The sequence below is a fragment of the Planococcus citri genome, chromosome 4 (genome assembly GCF_950023065.1).
Source record: "Planococcus citri chromosome 4, ihPlaCitr1.1, whole genome shotgun sequence".
NCBI classification, from domain to species: domain Eukaryota; kingdom Metazoa; phylum Arthropoda; class Insecta; order Hemiptera; family Pseudococcidae; genus Planococcus; species Planococcus citri.
In genome coordinates this window covers 52,407,417-52,432,259 of record NC_088680.1, presented here as the reverse complement: position 1 = coordinate 52,432,259, position 24,843 = coordinate 52,407,417, and the positions used below count along the sequence as shown (strand labels likewise).

At 31.3% G+C, this 24,843-nt stretch overlaps 1 protein-coding gene across 2 annotated transcripts in view; it reads left to right on the top strand.

The window, feature by feature from the left end:
• The window catches only part of Nt5b (5' nucleotidase B), a 36,183-nt gene that overhangs the window by 1,192 nt on the left and 10,148 nt on the right, over window positions 1-24,843 (top strand). Inside the window, exons 1-2 of one of the 2 annotated variants that reach the window (XM_065360423.1) lie at window positions 4,385-4,811; window positions 24,179-24,252. In XM_065360423.1, the coding sequence (XP_065216495.1) occupies window positions 4,696-4,811; window positions 24,179-24,252 (190 nt within the window). In that variant the 5' untranslated portion in view covers window positions 4,385-4,695. Of the gene's footprint in view, window positions 1-4,384; window positions 4,812-24,178; window positions 24,253-24,843 lie in introns of those variants that run through there. The other variant, XM_065360422.1, reaches the window with a different exon arrangement.

Below are 24,843 nucleotides of genomic sequence, written 5' to 3'. Positions count from 1 at the left end.
AGTTTCTGTTAGCATTGTTTGTATTTCAAAATAATGATGTTCTAAAAATAAAATTTCAAACGTGTTGGAACAATTCTAAGGAAAGACCCACTGTCAGTGTAATGGTAAACAAACGAACCTTCTCATTCTCTTCTCTTCTTTTCTTCCCTATAGCTTACTGCAATGTTTACTACTGTAGAGTGTAGGTGGTCGTAAAATCGATATTTTGATTTGGTCTTCAGGTTTCATAATACCCTAGAGAAAATGGAATTTTCCAGTCTATATTTCAACAAGAAGACAGCTCAGTTCTGAGTATCTTGTAAAAAAATCTTTACTTTTATTTTTTTCTGAGATGATTAATTCCAAAATATACAAAATGTTTATCCTCGTTCTAAAAATTATTTTCATAATTATTTTGAAAGTTTTGGACCGCCAAGGAAAGAATTAGATTACCGTAACTTCATCGTCTTGCATCACTTTAGACAAAAATTCCCATAGGGAATGTTTTCTATTCAATTTTGGTAAATATTGGGGGGGGGAGGAATCTTATTACATAATTTTGAGAATAAAAATATGAAAATTCCAATACTTCATTAGAAGATCCATATTCATTTTCTGCCCATCTTACATCAGGACTGACAGAAAATTTACAATTAAAATTTATAGGATGTTTATGCGAGCACAAAATGAGAAAATAGTCCTAAAATTCACTGCCTTGCATCACTCAAGACAAATTTCTTCAGTGAGAGGCGGAAAATTGAGATCCAGACGAAATTTTGTTCCATTTTTCAGCTCCTAAATTTTTCCACGAAGAACTTTCTTCGCACAGAAAATGAAATTTAATATTTTGTTGCATCATCTACACTCGTAAGTTGATTATAAATGAATAGAAATGGGGCCCTTCGATTTCGCTCAAGTTTTCAAACGAGATCCATTTGATAGTCATGTAAAGCTGTGCCGACTCTTGAAGTGGTTGAAAATAGGGGGTAGGGGCTCATAAATCAGAATTCATCTCAAGAACGGTTGAGCTGGGAGCAAATCTGTTGGCGAAGTTTTGAAAGGAATAAATGGAAGATTCAAAATCACTTATTAAAATTTAAAAAGCTCGAATTCAAACTTTCAAAATAAAAACTCAACTTTTCATAAAATTTCATTTAAAAATTTGAAAAAGGTGGGAGAGGAATCCCCAACTTCCATCAAAATCGAAAAAAATTGAACTTTGAACTTTGAAGCCACTGAGCTCGCATATTGGCTCATTTAAATTTCAATTTGACCCCTCCGACACCCCTCTCCTCCCCCCTCACACTGGAGCCCTTCGTCGAGGATAATAAAAAATTAAAAATGACGTGTGATGTGTCTTTTGTTGAAGTTTCGAGCATGCTGATTTGAATATTTACCAATTTTTTGTTCACGATCCTTCAATGCCCCCATACCGCCCCCCCTCAACCATGAAAAAAATTGAAAATCATGAAAATATGATATGACGTATTGATTTTAATTGATTCGAGGTCGCTGAGTTCGAATTTTGGTTTATTTTTTCAATCCGAACTCTCTGATCCCTCCCCTCACCCCCCACAAGTCCCCTTAAATATCGTGAAAATGACAAAAAATTGAAAATAATGTTTGACACGTCATTTGTAGGTTTTCAAGGATGCAGGGTATATAACAGGTAGTGAAAGTAGAGAAAAAGTAGTGATTTTAAAAATGGGTAGTGAAAATAGTGAAAAAGTTGTGAATTTTGTTGAAAAGGTAGTGAAAAAATTCAAATGCATTCCTTTTTCTCGATCTTCATTCCGTTGAAAAGAGCTCGTTTATTGTCGACTTTTTTTAGAGCTCGAATTACACATTTTTAGGAGCTTTTTGCTCTCGCCTTGTTCGGGCTCGTTTGCCTTTTTTTTTTCAATTTTGAATTTTTCAAATGAAAATCATCATTTGAATTTCAAAATTTTGAAGCAAAGTAATAGGTAAACTTCTTACATCGTTTTTTCACCTCTTGAAATACTGATTTTTGAGAGCTTTTGCCCATTGCTTCGCCAAGGCCTGCAGTTTGTTTCTTTTTTCCGAAATTAAAAAATTACAAAATTGAAGGAGAGAAATCAAAATTTTTATACGTCGTATGAATATTAGGCAAAATTGTACCTTTCAAATGACAAAATTGTTATTTTGTCTCTTACTTATTTTCCTTTAAAAATCGCCGTTTGATTTCAAAAAATTTGTATATTTTCCCCTCAAATGTCGTTCAAATTTTCCATCAAATTTTTGTACTAATATTTTTTATAAATTTGTTTTGTTGAAAAAAGTGTTTTATTCGCACAATTTCATTAGTCATTACATTAGCAAGAACTTTGAACGTGAAAATAAAATCAAAAATTGAAATGATAAAATTATATTTTCGACATCCGTTTGCTTGAGAAAAATTTTATTGGGATGTTTGAAGACATTGGAAAAGCGAAAAATTCTAATTTTGCCTCCCCCCCCCCACCCGGCTCCATCTTTTTAATATATAATCTCAAGTGTTTGAAAATATCCTGCTAAAAGTCCTGCTAAATTCCTGCTTTTTTATTTTGAAATTTTATTAGACCTCCTGTCTTACGTAATGTAATGCGTTCATTATTGTATTGTTTTTTTTTTAAATAATTTTGATTGAAAATAAAAATTACTTTGTATGCTAATTTTCTTCCAATTTCATTTTTTTTTGAAAAATTTCCTGTGAAGAATTTGACTTTGGTTAATTTTTTTGTGTGGGGGGAGGGGGGAGGTCGAGTGGATACTTTTCTGAAAATGTGGTTGAAAAAAGGTAGTGAAAAAGTAGTGATTTTTTCAAAAAAAAATCCGTTAGATACCATGGGATGCAGAATTTGAGTATTCACTCATTTTCTATACACGACCCTTCAGTGTCCCATTAAACCCTCCCCACTCCCATTTTAAAAAAATTCGAAATTATCTAATGATAGGTCGCTGAGCTCGAATATTGGCTTATTTCTTCAATCGGAACCCTCTGACCCCTCCTCTCACTTCACGAGCTCCCTTAAACATCATAAAACTAGCGAAAAAAATTGAAAATAATATTTGACGGGTCGTTTTGAATGCGACCCTTCAGCTCTCCCTCATTAAAAAAAAAATTGGAAATTTGTGAAAATATGATGTGACATGTCGATTTCAAGTAATTCGAGATGGCATGAGTTCGAATATTCAATCTTTTTTTTTTATTCGACCCTTGAATGTCGCCTTAGCCGTCCATTTTGAAAAAAGTAAGTGACTAAGTAGGCTGTAGTGATGGAATTTGATAAATAAATAGATATTCAAACTCATATAGTAACCTGGAATTCGCAAAAAACGACTTGTCATCTGGTTGAAAATTTTTGAAAAATACAATAATTCATAGTGCTTCTAAAGAAGTCGACCTGAATTTCGTCCAAAAATTCCCCAAATTCTTCGAAAAACCCCTAAATTTTGAGATCATGTCTTCTTGTGTGGGGAAAGGGGTGTCTTGTGAGGAAGATCTCTATTTAGAATTTTCTTTTACCACTGAAAAGTGCTACAAAAAATTGGCTTCGGGCAATTTTATCTTTTATATGTACCTTTTGTAGCCTTTGAAAGATATTCTGCTTCAAAAGATTAAAAGTCCTTGATATTTTCTGCACAATTCCTATACTTACTCCTAGTTCAAATAATCCCTTATACTATCCTATCCTATCCTTTCCTTCTTTTTTTTTCTTTTTTCTCGAAAAAAAGAGCTTTGATACCAACTCAACAAATTCCTTTGTTCTACAGTAAAATATCATACGTCACAAAGCTTTTAAATAAATTACGTCTCGTGAACTGGAATACGTGATTTATTTCATAAAATACCTACTCGTATAATCGTATTACGTGATTTAAAAATTTTAAACTATGGAATCAATTAATACTCGTATAGCAATGAACGTCGATAACACTCGAATTATACAATTGCAAAAAGAATACTTACTTATACAAAGATAATTGCAGCTCGATATAGCTTTATAGATAAACATTAAAATAGTGTCAAGATGCAAGGTACTCGAGTACCTACCTCTCGTAATTGTAATTTATACGCTAAAACACGTTTAAAAATCATGCATATCGGCATACTTTGCGTACATGAAAGTACTTCATAATGTATAAGTGTGAGTATAGGTATCAGTTAATGGAAAATTAAATAGGAAAATGAATGTAGGTATAATATAATACGATTTCGAAGAAATGTGTTAAATAATTAGCGGTCGTTGTTATGTCGGTAGTTGATTTGATAGACTAACGTACGAGTAATTAAACCAACGCTTTCGCGGTTACTTATTAGATAAAAAAAAAAAAGTAGTAATGAGTTCGACAACTTTGATTACACTAAAATCATGAAATGAAATTTTAAGTGGGGAGTGGTGAACTAAAAAGGAAGAAAATCAGAGTGTGTATAATAATTCATGTGGTCGTGATCTGTGTTAATGTTATACGTTAGAGAATTTTTTAAAGGTTAAGTTTACTGGCTCGCTGTTAAGTTGTATGGACTATGGTTGTATGGTTGCTGGTTTTAGTCGTTTGGTAATCGTATCGCGAACTGGTTGTACGTGTGCGCGACACTTCTACGACGTATTTTATATTTTGATTGTGACGCGAATGATATCGTCGTTTAAGCGATTAAAAAAAGCTTAAGCCGAGATTTTTTTTCGCGATTTTTTTCCACCGTTTGGAGTGATTATGAAAGACTTAATCGGAGTTAACGGCAGCTTTCGCGATGAACCTTGCTACTTGGAGAAGCCCAATCATATTCTCAATGGGCACGATTTCGATGACAGAGAGACGCCGGTTAATGAGTCAGTAATTTTGATTTACTTATTCGATTGTTTGAATTTTTTTTGTCGATTATTCAACCTTATTCGAGAAATAAAAAGTATATTTTTTGGTAAAATCAAATAAAAAAGTTAAATTTTTGAGAAAAATTAGAAATTTTACAAAACAAAAAGAAATTACAAAAATTGACCAAAAATGAGTAAGATGAGCAAAATATGCTCAAATATGAGCCAAAAAATGCCAAAATACTGAGAGAAATGTACGTAAATATGAGCCATATGAGGCTCATTTTACTCAGAATTTTATGAAACGTAAAGAAAACATCGATTAGTACGCAATGTAGGATTGCATTATAGAAAAATATGTTTCTTCATACATAATTATTTGATCCTCGCAATATTGCATCAGATTGGTTACGGTGGATTTGATGAATTATGCCTAATGTAGTGTTCAAAATTACTATCCACGTGGTTTGTTTCTTTCAAAATAGCGTGATGAATTAAATTTGTGGTAATTTTCAAAAATTTTCTAGTTGTTTTGAAATTTTATTTCTATAGTAGGGTAATAATGACCTATGAAACCGTTAACGTTACTCACGTATTCTCACTTCTGTTCGATATTGAGTTGATTAAGACAAAAGTATTCAAGGTCGTCCAGTATAGATAATTTGTAAAATTAAAATTTTCCTAATTACCGTAACATTGAAAATTTCAGGGCTATAATAAAAAGTATTGAATAAATTAAAACTACTGCATAATAGTGAAATAATTCACTTATTGCTTATAGGTAATATGTACTTTGTTGGATTAATTACTTCGAACGTGGGTCACCTTTCGTATCGTAGATTTTCTCGATGATTCTTCAATTATTCGAATAAGTATACTTACAGTGTGTTTAAAAATGTGAAGTGTTTTAGAAAAATAATCTAGAAAGTTTGTAAAAATTGTAGCACAAATTGTTCAGTCTAGATTTTGATGTTGCATTGTTATTGCACATCCCTCCCTCCCTCCCTCCCTCCCTCCCTCCCTCCCTGTCCCTCCCCTTCATCTTCGACTAAATTTTTCAGCCACTTTTATAAAAAAAAAAAAATGAAAAAAAATGGTATGAATTAGGTAGGTATTGATGAAAATTGATCACTCATTGATTTTTACCTCTCAATTTTATTGTCAATTGAAATTTGACTTTCTTTTTCATTTCTTTAATACCTTCGAAGTATGTCCTTGAATCGTAGCGCTGAGTTTTTTATGGTTCATTCAAGATTGCATCACCATACTACCATACTAAATCGTGAATGAAACATCTCGTTGTTGTGAAGAATTTGTTTCAATGAATTGAAAGACGAGTTTTTTAATATCGAATGAAAAATGAATTTAGTCTTCATTTCTAAAATTGAAAATTATAATCGTTTTATTCTAATGTATGATGAAAATATGTATCAACAAGTACTCGTATACAGGGAGACTCATTTGTAAGATATCATAAAAAGAAATCGTTCTGGGAAGCTGACTGTGAGCTGTCAATTTACTTGAAGTGTTTACACGAGAATTTTGATAACAGAACCCCGAGAGAAATTCGCGAAGAAGCTGTCCATTTTTCTCAAAAATTGGATTTTTTATCACAAAAATGAGATAGAATTTCAAATTTTTTATCTCACATAATTTTTGGAAAAAAACTGAACGTTCCACTGAAAAAATTAAAAAAAACATAAAATTTTCTTTTAGGAGAGAGTGACTCATTATTTTTGTATTGGGACTTTTTAAGGTATTTTGAGCAAATGTTAGGAAGTTTTGTATAGATTATTTGTAACAAAAATTTCTGCACTGCAGAAAATCAATTTTATAAAAAATCAAGGATCTCTTGAGAGAAATGTAAAGAACGAAAATTACCAAGTTACAATTTTTAGCTGTTTTATTGGTAGAGTTTGTTTTACTTCATTTTTGAAGTACATATTTTAAGCAAAAGTTGACTTGAATTGGTTGTTACAAATAATTTTGTGACATTTTTTAATTTTCTCAGCACAAAATGAAATATTTTCAGTAAAATGGATCATACAGAAAAATCGAAGAGAAACAAAATTGTAGAGAGTTGAATTTTTCATCGGGAGAGAGCAATAATTTCACTTATTTTCAGGAGGCTTTGTTTTTGAGATATTTTGAACGAAAGTTTGAAAAGTTGACTGAATTGATTGTTTGTTTATTTGGGAAAAATTTGATTGTTTTTCCGTCTTTCCTACGGTTTTTTATTGGGGGGGGGGGGGGAGAGAAACTAGCTGAGCATGAAATTTTCCATCGCGAGAACGAATCATTTTTTCAGGATAGTGTGATAAAAAATCTGAATTTCAAATCTTCTATCTGAAAAATATCAACTTCTAGAAAAAAGTGAAAGTCCTACAGAAAAATGAAAAAGTGCAAAATTGTAGAGTATAAAATGACTCGTCAAATCTCAAAAGAAAGCGATTCATTGGTTTTTGAAATTTTTTGCTTTTAATAAATTTTCAGCAGAAGTTAAAAAGTTCAACTTGAACAATTTTTCGTTGGAATGTTATACAAATGAGTCAACTGTCGAAAGAGTGAAATTGTATCTTTGTAAGTGTGTGCAAAAGAACAAAGTTTACCTCAATTTCATGATGTCGAAAAAAATTTAATCAAAATTTTGAAACTTGAGAAATTCTGTATCGATTGGTTATGATGAAAAAATTTGAAATTTTTGCTTCAGAAAAAAATTTGTGCAGGGGTTTTTAAGAGAAATCAAGAGAAAGAAAATGACGAAACATGAAATTTTCTATCATTGCATCTGATTAATTTTTGAAGCATTTTGAGCAAATTCTGAAACGTTCAACTGAAATTAAGTAATTGTTTGAGGTAAATTTTGAGAGATTTTTTTTTCATCATGGGAATCAAGTTTCTGAGAAAACTAAAGCATCTTAAGTATAGAAAAAATAAAGGGAAATAGATTTTTTTTGAATATTATGAAATTTTCTATTTTTGAAAGACTTTTAAGATTTTTGATTGTTTGGAAAAATTTTGATCTTTTCAGTCGTTCCTACTCAAAAATTTATTTTTTGGAAGTGAAGGGGAGGGGAGAACTTTATATTGAAAGTAGAAAAATTACAAAGTATGCAATTCCTTATCAAAGAAAGGTGATCAATTTTTTTATGCTTCTTGATTTTTAAAAAAATTTTCAAGTTCAATTTTGAAAAAAAAAATTTTGAAATTTTCCTCGCAAATGAGCGATTTGACTAATAAAAAAATGAAATGATAACAATCAGAAAAAGTGAAATTTTCTGCTGGAACCCAATTTCAAGTTCTCAAAAAACGAGTTAATCGATATCTTGAAAAATTATCAAGGTATCCAACATTTTAATGAAAAGTCTCAGGAATTGATTAATAAGTTATCTAGTGAACGTAATGACTGACAGCTGATTTCCCTTAGACTTTTGGCGCTTTATTGACCAGTTTTGAGTTTGCAGGATTTTTTAGTTGATTTCATATTTTTGAATTCCATTTTTTAAATCGATAGGTTTCTTCTCTTTGGTGTATCCAGAGGAAAGGAGGGTGAGAGAGGTGATTAGACTTTTAGATATTTGAAGTTTTAGGGTTGTTTTTGAATTTTTTGGTTCTCTGATCAGTCTGGGTATGGTGAAAAATTTTTATATACCCATCGATAAGAAGTATACCTATAAAATAAGAGGAGTAGGGCATTTCGCAAACTCGTTAATCTACCGAAACACGCGTGTTCACTTCAACGAAAAATTTTCAAAATATTTACAAATTTTCAACGCCGAAATTTATTGTCAATTGCGCAATAAAAAGCAATACATGCGACAATAATTTACGACACTTTACATCAGACTACTTAGCTGTTTCCTGTTGACATTATGGGGATCATTCCGAAAGAAAAAAAAACACTCAAAGTAGACAGAATTATTAAATTTTCTGCTTTGTTTGTCGCGAACCTCAGAAAAAAAAGATGGTATCGCAAAAAAATGTAAATTTTTTTGAATTATGTAAAAAGAAACGCTTCTTATCTCATCGCTGGTTGCAAGTTCATATACGAAAAAATATAATCGAAGCAGTCATGCGGACATGTTGTGATTAATCTAATCACCCAAAATTAAATACACGAGTTCAGAGAAAATATACTCATGCGAACTTTCATCTCGGTCGATTACTTTTTTTACACATTTTAATTTAAACATAACTCGTATTTCGATGCGATGAGTTAGAAGTGGTATCGAATTTGTGCAATAAAAATAAATTAATAGGATTTTTTTTTCGAATAGCGATTTATGATTTTATTACGTATACGTCAGAAGTTGAAAAAATGATAAATTGATGAGTAAAAAGGATTAAAATTATAGGTATAGTACCTTCCTATGTATGTAGCTTTATACGATGAAGTTATTCTAACGCTTTGAGAGGCTTCCATGAAGTATAATATGTATAGCAACGATGCGTAAATGAGTATGAGAAAAAAGGGTATTGTGACAATGATGATGCTACGATCGAGGATTATAATTATCAAGTTGATTGTGCGATGTTGAATGTAAAAGAAGTAGTAGGAAAAAAAGGGTTCGTAGAAAGGTCCCGATGCGATGGGTGATTTTTATTGCTCGAGTGAAACGAACACGTAATGGGTTTCTTTTCATGGTTATATGCTTCGACACAGCAGAATTGAAAAAATGTGTTGTTTGATATGTGATTTTCAAAAGAGATGCGGTAATTTGGTGCGAGTGGAATGTAATGTCAATGTCATTGTCATCTGAAGATTTTTTTTAATGTACCCAAGTGCTTTCTTATTAGTCGAGTTCACTTGATATTTGCATTAATCTCTCCTATTAAATTATTTACTTTCAAAAATTACTGTTAACAGACAGGATGAAAATGAGAGCTTCCTTATTAAAGTGGTCCCTTATTTTGTGGCCATGTGACATTAAATATTTGAAATGTTCGTTTGTCTCTCGCCCTTATTTGCCCATTTTCTTTATAAAAAATTAAGATGGGTTCAATCAGACGACCTTGAATTGTTTTACAAAAATGAAATAAAAATTCAACTTGGATGTCATTTGTATGACATGTTTAAATAATTCATCATCGGTGTTCATCAGTACATAAATTTCCTCCCAATTTGCAAAATGTTACTGTCTAAATTTTTCTTTAAATTTACGAATTTGACGACATTTTTGGAATTATTGCAGTTCCCTTTCATCTTTTTTTTCTCAGTTCTCATCTCCAGAATTTTATATTGGAAATTCGAGGCGACTGATTCTCCACCTTTTTTTTTTTTTTTTGATTTTATGGGTCTTTGGGTGAAAATTAAACAGCAAGGTGATTATGTACCAACGTCGTAAAATGCTTTAGAATTCTTCATACCTACATCACGCAATACTTAAATATTAGACCGCCTTCTTCTGTAAAACGTGCATCTACGAAACGAAATGCGTAGTTTCTTTCTTGTAGGTTTCGAGTGATTTATTTTACCAATGATTTTACGAGTAAGAGACCTAACCTGCGCAACAAAAAAAAAAGTTTTTTTTTCAGTACTCTCAACGCAGTTTCTGTAGGAAAAATAATCATAAAGCTATTCTCTAAAAAAACGATATTGAAAATCTTCACGCTTTAATTACATAATATAGTAACGACTGGAAGCACATAACTTTAAATATGGTAATGGTACGTGACTTCTTTTTGAAACTGAACTCTATTTGAACGTCTTTTAAACTTGATATGGATTTTTAACTTGAAAAATTTGAATTGAAATTTTTGAAAAATTAATGACGAGTGAAGAAATATTATTTCAGTGTGATTAACTGATTTAGAGAACAATGTGAAATCAATTTACGAGCTTGAATAATTTTTTCGAACGATTTTTCTCATTTTTGTTTTTAATCATCTTAAACAATTTTTAATAAATTTTTGACAATTTTTTTTTAATTTTTTGAAATCTAGCTCTAGAAATTCAGCGATGCATTTTTTTTTTATCATTGAGTGGATTTATGTACGATTTCTAAACAATTTTGAATTAATTTATGGAATATTTTGAATACAAAAATATTTCAGGATGAATTTTTGGTAATTGATTCATCTATTAAATTTCAAGATTATTTTTCAATGATTTCTCAATTTTGAATTTTTTCAACAGTTTCGTGATGAATTTTTTCAATTTCAAATCGTTTGATGGTTTCGAGTAATTTTTTGGATATTTTGCTATCGGATAGATTTTGGAACACTTTGCGGATGACTTGCTTTGAATTGAACTACAACCTGATTTTCTGATCCATCTGATTCGATTTTCTGGCAATTGACAATTTTAAAGAAATCGGACAATCTCGCCTTGATTTTCTAATTTCAATTCGATTTTCAGACAAGTAACCATTTCCAGCCATTTTTGAGTACAATTTTGGTTAATTTCGCGATGAGTTTTTTATCACTTGTGTTTGTTTGAATCTTTCATTCTTTCGTTCCTCAGGCCTCCCGGGTTTTTTCATCACTTTGAATGATTTTGAAGTGACTTTCAATTTTGAATGATCAGTGTGATTGAACGATTTAGAGAACAATGAGGATTCAATTTACGAATTAGAATAATATTTGCAAACGATTTTTCACAACTTTGGGATATGCTATAAAAATTTCCCAATTTTGAGTCTGTTTGTTTTTAATCATTTTGTAAACAATTTTTGCTAAATTTTTTGATAATTTTTATTGACCATTTGTGAATTTTTCCACAATTTCGCGGTGCATTTTTGACCATTGAATGAATTTTGTCGATTTCGGGACGAATTTTTTATCATTAAATGGATTTTAGAATAATTTAAAAATCGGAAAATCTCGCCATGATTTTCTGATTTTGGTTTTATTTTCAGTCAATTGACCATTGCAAGGCAATTTTGTGTGCAATATTTTGGTCAATTTCGCGATGAGTTTTTTATCACTTTGAATGATTTCGAAGTGACTTTCTGCAATTTTGAATGATTTTTAGACAATTTTAAACTAGTTTTAGACTTAATTGCTCGATTAATTTCTGATTTCGAGTCATTTTCCAGACGCTTGAAACTATTTTGATAATTCTGGGAACAATTTTACGATGAATTTTCGAACATTGAATGGATTTCAGAATGATTTGGAATGCTCTAAAATAGCGAAGTGATTCTGAGGCAATTTTGAATGAAGTTTTGATCAATTTCATTCGATATTCAGACGATTGGAAATAATTTCGAAACAAATTTTCCACTCAAAATAGTTTTATATCCCCAGTTTTTTTAGAAAATTTTTCCATTTTGAATAAATTTTATAAAAATTTTTTCAAAAGACTTGATGGTGTGCTTTGAATGTATAAAATCATTCCAAAAGAAATTTAAGACGAGTTTTGAGTAACTTTCCAATTATTTAGTGCCAATTTCAGACAATTTTCAAGTTGATGGGCAATTTGAAAATGAGTTTCAGACTTGTCTGAGCACTTTACCATTTTGAGTGGACTTTCAAATGCAGATGATTTTAGCCAAGTTTTAGATTAATTTCGATATCATCTTTTGGGTTTTTTCAGCTGATCAATAGATTCAAAATTGAAAAAAATCTGTGTTTTTGTGATTTTTTTTAGTTTTTTTTTCAATTTATCATGTCAATGTTTTTTTAAAATGAATTTAAGTCGAAAGTATTTTGTTTTTGTTTTTTTTTTTTTTTGAGACAAAATGAGTTTTGATAAAATAGGACCAATTTTACTGCCAAAGCAGTGAAAAATTCATAAATTATTTAAGATTAAAAATCGTGATTAACCATTATTAGTCAAGAGGACCTGTACATCCCGTCAACTTCGATTGAACTGAAATTCAGCTCGCTAAAAGAGCCATTATTCGAACCTCAGAACCAAATTTTTAGTTGCCGAGCTTGATTTTTCGATTTTTTGTGAATTTTTAGGAATAACAGAAATAATCTACATATTGGTAACGAATTGATTTTATTCCAAAAAAAGAGAGTATAAGTACGGAGATAGAAATCTGAAAATTGGTTCATGTACCGTGCTAATGTTAACTACCCCCCCCTCCCTTTCCCTAAATTGATGTTTCCCATTTTCGAGGCGATGTGGAGCCTACAGAAATTATTTTTTTTTTTTTTAACTATTTCAAATCGTTCAAGAAATATAAATCAACTTCGGCAGCTGAATCTTGTCACAAGTTCAACCTTCCAAATCCACGGGGGCAGGTGAATCGAAAATCCGAGATGAAGGATTGAAAAATGTATTCGTTCAAAAAAAAGTATTATTTTAAACAATTCGAAATTTTGAATTTTTGAAACAAATTACACAAACCTGTGCCCTTGAGCACCATCATCAGCGAATGGGGTCAACTTGAGTGGGTAGAAGAAATTTTGAGTAATTTATCGCAATAATTGACTACTTTGGAAGTTTGGGATTTTTTTCAAACTAGAGATTTTCAACTTGCCAACTGATCACCTCAAAGTTATATTTTGGTCCATTTTCGAAATTTGAAGACACTCCTACTTTTTCAGCTTTTATCTTATTTCACGAAACACCTACATTTTTACATTTCTTTCTCAGCATTCAAAATATCAAATCCTATCTATTCCAATCATCTCAAACTCATCCTCCTTGAATAATTTTGGCTCAAAAAATCGATAAAATATTGTTTTCGTGTTTCGATGCACGTTTCGTTGATTTTTCCAAGTCGCCCGAAACTTGCCAAATTGCACGATAATATATTGGTACATTCTCGTTGAGCAATTGAGTAAACTTTGTATTTAGTTTTGACATTTATTGCATTACGTATATACTCGTAGTTTTGCGAAAGTGTAAAACTTTCCAATTGGTAGAACACAGAATAATAGTAAACTTTGCAAATGTGTTCAATTTACGCCTACACACGCGAACTACACATAAAACAGAGATGATATAAGCAGCAGTGACACGCTGACTAACAATCTGATTTTATTTATATTTTCTTTGTTGCAAACTCAAACAATACCGATACATAAGTAGGTATTAGGTAAACAATAATAAACAGTAATATCGAAAAGCACGTTCTTCCAACAAATTAATAAAAATAAGTATTACATAAATATGCTAAAGTTAAACCGGTTTGACAATGTTATTCCTGTATTGGTAAAAAAAAAGAGGATTGAATAATAACAACAGCTGTGTTTAGTTAAATTCAGCTCCTCATCAACTCGTATAATATTGTGATAACATATCGGTCGATCAAAATTTCCAACACCTTATCAGCGGATACAGTAATTGGAAAATTGTGCTTACGGAAGTCGAATCGGAAAGACGAATTAATCTGTGCCCAAGTATGAGCAACTAATCTCATTTTAGGCCATAAAACTATTAGCTTAATATATGAATCAGAGAGGTATGCGGCGTAAATAAACGTCATTATAACGAGGGTAGATATCTCGTAATTTGGAATGTAAACAAAATATTATAGCATTTGATAATAGCCGAGACGTATTTTCGAGCTTTTAGAGTGGCCTTTGCGCTTTGTATAGACCTTGGAATGCGATAAGTACCCCGAAATGCTATTGTTGAATGTTGATGGGTATCTCTGCAATGCTGATTATGCAGTTTTCAGTTTTGTTGTACTATTCAGATACGTATACGTATGTATGACGATGGTGTACGTACCGTGTGAGATGCACGAATCAATGTTTATAACACGTGTTACTTTGTACCGTGCAGATAGATATTAAATATACGTATGTGTGAGCGACACGACCACCACGTAATTATACCGAGAAATAATCTAAAATAATATCATTTGTTTGTTGCCAAACAACCATACACACGTGATTTATAGTACACGGTCGCGAGGGTTATCTCATATATCGTACATTCTTCTTACTTAATGCTCGATAATCCCCCCCCCCCCCTACTTCCACCATCACTGCGATCATTTTCTTTCTTTTATAGCCTATTTATAATAATAATTTTTAAATTAATTATTATGTTGTAATCGAGTTATACGAGTATAAATATTTATCAGCGAAGTTCGAATGTCGATTATATGTTATTATCCAAGATGCAGCAAAAAATTATCAACATTGAATAAAATGTTTCGTAATTCGCTTTATTATGTATTTTTAAAATGCAGAGAATTGGACGATAAAAAATTTTTTTGAGGTGGAAGATCGCCGAATGGCATGATCCGGGATTAGACGATTACTATGTAATAACCTTTATCATTAAATATTATTTTTTTTTCCAATTTATAACCTAATTATTTTTTTTGAAAATTTTTCAAACTGCTAAAATGTATAGGAGATGCTTTGTTATTAAAATTATTTTTCGTTCGATTGACCTTTCATCGGCTGGCTCGGTGAGCTTTCTGTTTCTGTACAGGGGGTCATTTTACGTAGGTACTCGATGTTGATAATATTAGTATATCATATGTTGTATGTTGTGTAAAATACACAATGTGATGTGTATTTTTATCTCATCGGATAAAATAAGCAGACAGTCGATCGAATTTCCTCTTTTTATATGCGTTTTGCTGCGGACCTAGTTTCACAACTGATTAAAATTTCTTTTATTTTTTAGAAAATTAATTGGAGGGTAACTGCGTTTTACAATATTAGAGATGAATAAAAATACCTACCTGTATTTTAGAACATTGCACATATTGTGAAAATGAAAAGAATTACTCTCCTTGTTTGAGCTAGTACGTATTGAGAGATAAGAAAAAATGGAACTTTTAATGAAAATTTTTAATTTCTACGAAAAAATAAGGTGCTCGAATGTACAACGACGACGATGTTATACTTGCTTGTAGGTACATCAACATGAATTACTCGTAAATGAAACGAAAAAGATGCTAAAATATTTGGAATTTTTTTGCTTTTTGCTCTGTATTTGACGTAATTTTTTTTTCTCGTTTCATTTCATTCTTCTCGTTGGTTGTTTATCGTTTTTGTGTGAGGCTTAAACCTTCCCTCTCCTTCAGTTCCATACCACCAGGTTTCCCTCGAATTTCATTTTCATTGTTTGCGCTTCGTTCTCGTGTCTTCGTTTTAATAGCGTTATTTGAAAAACGTTTAGAGCTTTTGTTCTGCTAAATGCATTGTTGTTATAGGAGTTTTTTTTCTCTGTGTGGAGAACTTGGGGGTTTGTTTCCTTGTCCACGATGCTTTGATATTTGAACTCTGTTTGGTTCGTTTACAAAAATAGTGAGAGTAATTTCGGATTAACATGGTTTGAAAAATTAACGACTTATTGGATGGAGAAACGTGATAAAGTGATTATTGGATGATTTGATATTTTTGATGAAATAAAACAATTAGGCACTTATTTGATTTTTCGAGTTGATAACGTTATTCAATTTTGAATTTTCAAAGTTCATACTCAGTTACTTTTTCAGTAATCAAGTTATTTACTAAAGTTACCAAAAGTAACTTCTGGTTATTTTTTTTCATCTTTCTACTGAAAATATATTTTTTTAAATTATACCAAATCCAATTTTTTCTAATCTCGGCCCTAATTCGTGAAGAAAACAAGAAAAAATGTCTCACTTTTAGCCAAAAATGATAGCAAATCCGTTTTTTTTTCTCAAAAATTCCAAAAAGACTAATATTTGTCCAAAAAAAATCCCAAAGAATCGCATTTCAGGCAGGAATTATCAAAAATGGACAAAATTGGAAAAAAGTACCACTTTTTGCCAATAAATGCCAAAAAGTCTTGTTTTTTGTGAAAAATTGACAAAACGTCTCACTTCTTAGCAAAATTGCTGAAAAATCACACTTCTTCCCAAAAAATTGAACACCTCAAAATTGAGCATTTTTGCCAAAAATTACAAAAACCTTCCGCTTTTTACCAAAAGGTTTCAAAATATTCCAACGTTTATGGAGAAAATTGCAAAAAAATATCTTTTGCCAGTTTCCCGGAAGGTTTTGTTTTTTCCTTAAATTGTCAAAGTTTCACTTTTTTCCCATAAAATTACTTAAAAATCTCGCTGTTTTGCTAAAAATTGCTGTAAGTTGTTTTTTTTTTCAAGCAAAAAAAGCCAAAAAGTGTCTTTTTTGAAAATTTCGTCCTACTGAGTTGTTTTTTTGAAAGCAGAATTTCTTTGCAAAATTGCTAAAAAAATCATACTTCTTCCCAAAAAATTGAGCAGCTCAAAATTAAGCTTTTCCCCCAAAAAATTACAAAAACCTTCGGCTTTTTACCAAACAGTTGCAAAATATCTCAACTTTTTTGAAAAAAATTGCGAAAAAATATCTTTTACCAGTTTTTTGGAAGGTCTTGTTTTTTGCTAAAATTGGCAAAGTGTCACTTTTTCCCTTAAAATTACTTAAAAATCTCGCTGTTTTGCTAAAAATTGCTGAATTTTTTTTTGCAAAAAAAAGCCAAAGTCTCTTTTCCGAAAATTTTGTTCTAATGAGTCGGTTTTTTAAAATAAGAAATCGCTAAAAAATTCCTTTTTTTGCTAAAATTGTCAAATGTTTTCCTTTTTGCTAAAAATAGCAAAATTCTCACTTTATTGCCCCAAATTGCCAAAAAATCTTGTTGAATATTTTTGAACTCAGCTTTCTCAAAAAACCTAATACTGTAAACGACATGTCACACACGTCATTTTCAATTTTTATTGGTAGGTTTTTGGACGATACTGAAGTGTGCTATCGGTGAAAGGGGGGGGGTCCGGAGAGTTGGAATCAGTAAGAAATTTCAAGTAATATCTGAACGTGACGCCTTGAAAGTAACTGAGGGTTCAATATCCCTGCTTACCCAGCTTTTATCCTGCTTTTTGCAAAATAATGTTGCCAGAAAGTCGTATTTTTTGCCCAAAATTGCAAAAAATCATGTTTTTTTCACGTTGTAGAAAATCAGGCTTCTTTAGTAAAATTTCAAAAAAGTCTTGATTTTTTTAGGTAACTTTTCCAAAAAATTAAAATCGTGTTTTTGTCAACATTGAAAAAAAGTTTTGATTTTTTGTCAAAATGTACTACTTTTCTTATCAAAATTGCCAAAAATTCTTGCTTTTTCCTTAAATTCCTCCATTTTGTCTTCTCTCTCAGTTTGAATTTGTTTTTTTTTTCATTCTGAATTTTGAATTTTCTCGGTGTTTTTGAGAATGGAATAATTTTGTTTTGGATGAAATTTAATCTGATTCCCCTGCTACTCTCAAAAATTGAAATATTTGAACTGTTTTGGAGTGTTTGTCGTGTTTATTGGACAATCGACTTCACTTGGAGGACTTTTTTTAAAATTTTGTTCAAAATTGAGGATTATTCTTAAACCTGTTATCCCATGCTGAAAATAATGGAGTGTTTGTCGTGTTTATTGGACAATCGACTTCACTTGGAGGACTTTTTTTTAAATTTTGTTCAAAATTGAGGATTATTCTTAAACCTGTTATCCCATGCTGAAAATAATTCAAATTTTTTCGAAATTAATGTATTAATTTTGGGTATAGAGACAATAATTGAATGAGCTGAAAATGTTTCAACATTTTTAGTGGCAATTTTTTGAATTTTGGGCCATTTAAATCTTTTAGTCAAAAAATTACCAAATTAGACCAATTTTTGTAGTTTTTGAAATTTTCAAAGAATTTAACCCTCTTCCCCTCGGTTAAGATGTTCTAATTATGATAGGAATTATTATTTGTTTTTTAGTCAAAAAAAAAATCATTGAAATGAACCGATTCACCTATTGGGAGGGGAGGATAAAATTCAAACACTCAAAACAAGAGCCATTTCAACCCTCCTTTCCTGATCTTAGCTTCATAAAAATCTGAAAAAAGTTCGTGGTTTAATTTTGAAAAATTTGACACTACCCTCCCCCTTCCTCCTTTTATATTTTTGAAATACACAGAAAATTGAAACAATTGATTTGTAAAATCGAGAAAAGTTTAGGAAAATAATTTCTCTGAAAGATTAGACACCCTATGCCTATAATTTTTCCTCCTTATGTGATACGTACATTTATAATAATGAAACCAAACCATCTCGTTTTAATGTCTGGTATAAGTTTTCATTGAGTATGCTTGCTCAAAGTATTTTTTTTGCGAGTATTTTACCATTATTTTTAGAATATCGACCATCATTTAAAAACCTATTTTCAACTTCACCTCAAAGGTACTCCCTAAGGTTGTACGAAAACGCTTTCGAAAAACAAAAGATGACATTGGCGTTAAATTTCGATTGAAAATAAGGTTAATGCAGTGGAAGTACGTATTAAAGGAAGAAAATTCTGTATTATTGTTGTCCAAGTACCTAGCTAGTAGCTACCTACTTATTGAAATTCCCAATGTCATGGCGTGTTCGACTTTCTGTCTAAATAGAACTAGAACATAGTGCCAAGTTGGCTTTATTTCGCGGGTGATTATTTTCCATTGATTATTTGAAAAATTCGCCTCGTATGCCTTGTGCATTTGTCATTTCGCTAATGATGAGGAGGATTTTCGAAAAGAACGTGTATTTTCGACGTGTGTCGTATTTGGTAAAGCCATTACAATGTGTACCTCTGTAAGGAAAGGGTGTATTTTTTTTCTCATTCTACGAGTGTATGTGGAAAATTTCTTGATGCTGGGGCCTTGTGTATGATTTTTTTATTTATTTACTTCGTTACTCGTGGAGATATTCTTTGAACTGGTTCAATGTAGCAAAAACACTTAAAGCGCGATACTTTTTCATTTCCTCGAAGTCATAAATTTGATTATTTAATCGTGTGATACGTGTTATATAATTTGCTAAGTACGTTTAGTAATTCCATTAGGGAGAAAAAACACCTCTAGAGATAAAACGTTTGTAAATTAAAAAGAAAAAAAGAGATCAACTCCGCGAGAAGTAATATTGCAAAGTCAAATAGGGGACAAACTTTTCCACGTTTTATGTTGTATTTGTTTTTTGAAAAGACCTACTTAAAGATATCTTCCTTCTTCCAGCTAAAAGACAGAAAAAAAAATTGCAAAAAAATCATGTTAAAATGTTCTTACGCGAACTCGTTTTGAAAAATTCCTAACACTTAGTCATCGTTATCTAATGTATTATCAAAATTTCGCAACACGGGTGTGTGTTTCTTGGCATACGATGATTTAATACGGGCTTATATTTTTTCGCGGTCTGAGTTTGAAAATAAAATTATTTATACGAACGTTTGCGTCATTGACTCTTCCTCGTCGTGTGTGTGTGAGATTTATCCATCGGATGAGTTTGATTCGATGGGACGATTTTTGTACGAATTGTATCATTTGTTTCTATAGAAATCAACGTTGTTGTGTTGGAGATTTTCTCGAAATACGAGGTTTATTTCGGTTCGATGAATGCTCAGTGGGTTGTCTTTTCAAAGCGATTGTTTACGTTTGAAATGCGATAAAGTTGAATGTCAAAGGTCAACGTTTTTTTCTCTCTTTCTTTCAGTGTTGTATGAATTAACTTTGGGTAGGCGACGATCGTATACAACTCGTCAAGTGGAGTATGACTAGTTAAAAATTTATTATCACATTGGTCTATTTTTGAGATTATAGGACTACGTACAATTCAATTTTGAAACGAAGGATTATCAATGTCAATTTTTTTTTACGTTTATTTTCTTCCAAGTTTTAATCTAACTCTCTGTGCACCCCCCCCCCTTTCATTTTTGGTCAAATTTTGAACAAAAAATATTATTCATGTTGCAATTGTTTATCATGTTTTCAATAGCGCTGATTTCGAATTTCAATTTATTTTTTTTTGATACGAGCCCCTCAAATGCCACAATGAGCTCCCTGGTTCGTTGGGTTTTCAGAGGTAATGGTTGCCAATTTCAGCTTATTTTTTGGTAAGAGTCCTCTTAGCCTCCCGATAAGTTCCCAAATTTTACAAACATCTTAAAATAAAGGCATGATTTTGCTCGAAGCATACTTAAAATTTTTTTTAAAAGCTCAAAAATTAAAAAAAAAGAAATTTTAAAATTTTGAAGCAAAATAATCAACTTCTTATGAGTAACTCATCACACAAAAAACATCGTTTTTATACCTTTTGAAATGTTTTTTAGAGCTTTTGCCCTCATCGCCTCAATCGGCCCGTTTGCTTTCCCTTTTTAAATTTCGAATTAAAAAAAATCATAATTCGAATTCCATTGTTTTATATGCCTCTCAAAATACTAATTTTCGGGAGCTTTTGCCCTCGCTTCGCTCGGGTCTGTTTGCTTTTCATTTTCAATTTTGAATTTTCCAAAAAAAAAAATAATAATAATTTTGAAACAAAAAAATGATAAATTTTTCACAATGTAACTCATTACCCGAAAAAACATCGTTTCTTATAGTTTTGTTTGCCTGTATGTTTCATTCTTCAAGAATTTTCGAATTTTGAGTTGGAAATTTCAAGGCAAATAATTCACAAGTTGGTATTTTTATGCCCCCCTCCCCTAAAAAACGACTTCGGTACAGCCCAGAGGCTATTATACCTTATTTACTGGGTTTGAGAGACGCGACAATTGAACGAAAAATAAGACAGTTTGCGAAATGTTCTGGCATTTCAATTTTGAATAAAATTTCGTCGCAGTTTCGAGTTATTTAATTTTTTGAAGGGTATTTTCATGTGGTAAAAATGTGAAAAATGGGTCGTGAAAAAGGTCATGATTTTTTGTCTGGGAGTTTTGTTGGGCATCCTGTTTTAAAAGGTCGTACTGATTTTGGGGTGTATTTTTTTCTCTAAAGAACGAGGTCTGCTCAAAATTACATGACAAAAAGATCCTAAGCGAAGAAAAAATTTTAAAATGTGACAAAGCTGAACTGAAAGAGTTTGCAAAAATTCATCACTAGCCAAAATATTATAGGTGTTGAAGCGCATTTTTCAATCTATGGTAAATTCTTATGATTCAAATTTGAAAAAAAATGTAAAAAAAATCAAAATTTTGCCAAATTGACCTGAAAAATGGTTTTGAGCCTTTTTGGAACTTCCAAGCAACTGGGGGGGGGGGGGATTTCAGTTTTCAAAAATATGTATATATGTGTAGCTCAAAACGGGTCGAAAGGGGAAAATAGAGTACAATTCGTACCAAATTTTAGCTTTCTGAGTCAATTTGGCAAAATGTTCATTTTTAGCTCAAATTTGATTTTTAAAAATTTTCCAAAAATTGAAAAATGCACTCCAGCCCTGATATTTTAGCTAGTGATGTATTTTTGCATGCTCTTTCGATTTTTCTTTGTTCAGTTCAAAAAAAAACTTTTACTGATTGGGATCCCCTCTTATAAGTGTTTCAACTTCCAAAATAAATTCTTCGCAAATTTGAAAAAAAAATTGAAAATTTTAGGAACTGCTCAATTTTTCACCCATAAAATCAAAGCTATTTTTTCAGTAATTTTCTCCTCCAATTCACAATACTTATCTACCTGTACCTATAACTACCTACCTATAATTATGAAGTTTTTGCAACAATTTCAAAATTTTGTAAATAGCTGTGAAATCCACTCAACCATAAAATAATTAATTCATTCGATTCAGTATCCATGTAGTAAACAAATTTTCAGCTCTATGGTTTGCCTTCTACACAAATAAAGTACATACAATGATTGATAATTGCAGCGAGATTTCAAATTCATGGCTTTTATAGTCGAATACGAGCTTGAAGGGCACTCGATTGAAATTTCAAGCAGCATGACGTGCGTTATTTTAAGAGCAAAATTTAGAATTTGAATCGCTTAGGTATACGTATTAGTATATGTGGGAAGATTGGCAAATTTTCAAACCTCTTGATTCAATATCAATGCGTTAATGAATTCAAATTTGGTTGCAAAAAGTGTTTCTCTGGGAGAATTCCGAGTCGTTATGAATTCAAAGTAAACGACTATCTCAAGTCCCGAGGCTTCATTGATAACAAGGTGTTTAATTGCTTATGGGTAAGGAAGGAAGCAATTACATGTATGATGTAGTTGTATGTTGTATAAAAACATCAATAATTTATGGTGAAAATAATTATAATTTAATCGATATTTACATTGCATTATTAATAGCATGGTATACCGGAATGTGTCGTATTTTTTCACCTTGAAGATGATAGTGTATTTGGCACCTTACAGTTACGTAGGTATAGAAACGTTCGAGTAATGAAATTATGTTACTTGTACGATACCATCGTCGTGTTGGAAGGGAAAAAAATGATGGAATGTTTGAATTACGCTTCGAATAACAACATTTTGTTATTTTTGAATCATTGATGGTTTAAAATTGACGAATTGACGTGTGTTATATTGTGTACTTTGTTGTTGAGTGAGAATACGTTGTTGGTACCAGGTACTTGTTAGAGAATTCGAATTGGTGTGTCCAATTTTTTTTTGTTGATTTTGTCTTCGATGAACGAAAACGTTGCTGTAAGTTTAATTAACCTTGAGTTGAACTTACGAGAGTTTTTTTTTCAATTTTAAATCATGGTCAAGGATTCTTATATTTGGAAATTCGTTCAGTCGATTTTTTTTAATTTCATTCAAAAAATTCTAACACTGATTGTTATTTTTTCAAAATTCAAAGAGACGTAGAAGGGATAGAAAGAGGGGATATAATTTTGAGAGGAAGAAGAGATTCGCTGGAAAACGAGGTTTCTCAAAGAGGATACAATCAGAGTACATTTTTTGATATCATTTCAAGGATAATTTTTGCAAAATTTTCTTCTCCTCCTCTCTTCCCAATTTTTATCCTGAAAAAAAGTTAGAAGGAGAAAGGGGACGCTATGGACAGACACAAAAAATGTTTCCATTTCGTTAAAGTTTCAGTGGCAAGAAAATTGAAAATATCTCATCCCTTCTGTGAAAGATCAAGGTCGGAATACGATATACCTATTCAACTTTAGAAGTCGAGAAGTCAGAAATTTGAATCTTTTTCTCTTCTAGAAGAAGAGATGAATTTTGGAAGCATGCTAAAATTTTAGTATACTCTTCAAAGAAGCTTTATTTATTTATTTATTCTTTAATTTGGGGGCTCTGAGACTGATAAACGATTGGAGCTCAAAATGTCCCAAAACGACCATTTTCACGTATGTAAAAAATGCCTTCTCAACTGAAAAATATAATTCATGTTCTCGTTTTTCAATTAATCGACTTACTAAGGATTGATTAAAACTTGAAAGCTGCTATAAAGTTACTTATAAGGTGTTTTTTTCGTGAATCAATTTCGAGATAACACCGTAAATTTTTCTTTAAAATAGAGAAAATTTACTTTCCGTCTACGTCAATGGCGTGTTTAAGACACAAAACTACTAAATCGCATGTTGAAAGGTATTTTCGAAGGTAAACACACATTTGTAATCATACATATAAGGCCAAAAGCCATGCTCACGAATGCTCGAATAAACTATGAGCGAGCAAACTTACAATAGGTGATGGTTGTTACTCGTATTTTATTGCAATAAAAATATAACGCTATATTTTCGTTCGAATAATAATACGATTTTTTTTTCGTTTTGTTTTCAGAATATTCGTCAACAGAAGCTTGCATTTAGAGAACATAAAATTCTATGGATTCGATATGGATTACACGTTGGCCGGTGAGTGGATCAGACTATAGCCTGTCTAGATAATTTTTTCAACCTTGAGGCGAAGATTGTTTAAAGAATTTGATAAATTTCGTGGATTCCCATTTCACGTTAGAATATAAATTCGTTGGCTAGTTTATGATTCGTGTTGCACGTGAAACGTTTCACCTTTTGAAATTCAAACTGTTTAGGAAACACGTGCAAATGCTGTGCACACTTGCGCGGCGCAACTCGAAAAATGCTTATCAATTTGTAAATATTTCAAACGAACGAATATCGAGATCTTTTTAAATTTTCCTATAGTCAACTGTGCCAAATGACACGTGATTCAAGTTTAGAAAATTATTTGACTTGAATTTTAGTCGCATATGCGTATAAGAGACCTCTTATGTTAGGTATATATCTTGAGAATGATGTAGGTAGGATAGGGTATACGTGACTTATTAAAATTAATTACGATAAACAGATAATATACGAGTATTGCTCCATGCATACCTAACCTACGTTCAAGTTCGTTGAAAACCAAGTTTCATATGAGATCCGAAGATGTTTACATTTACAATCATTTGCGATTTGAAAATGAAAATAGTACAATATCGTAGT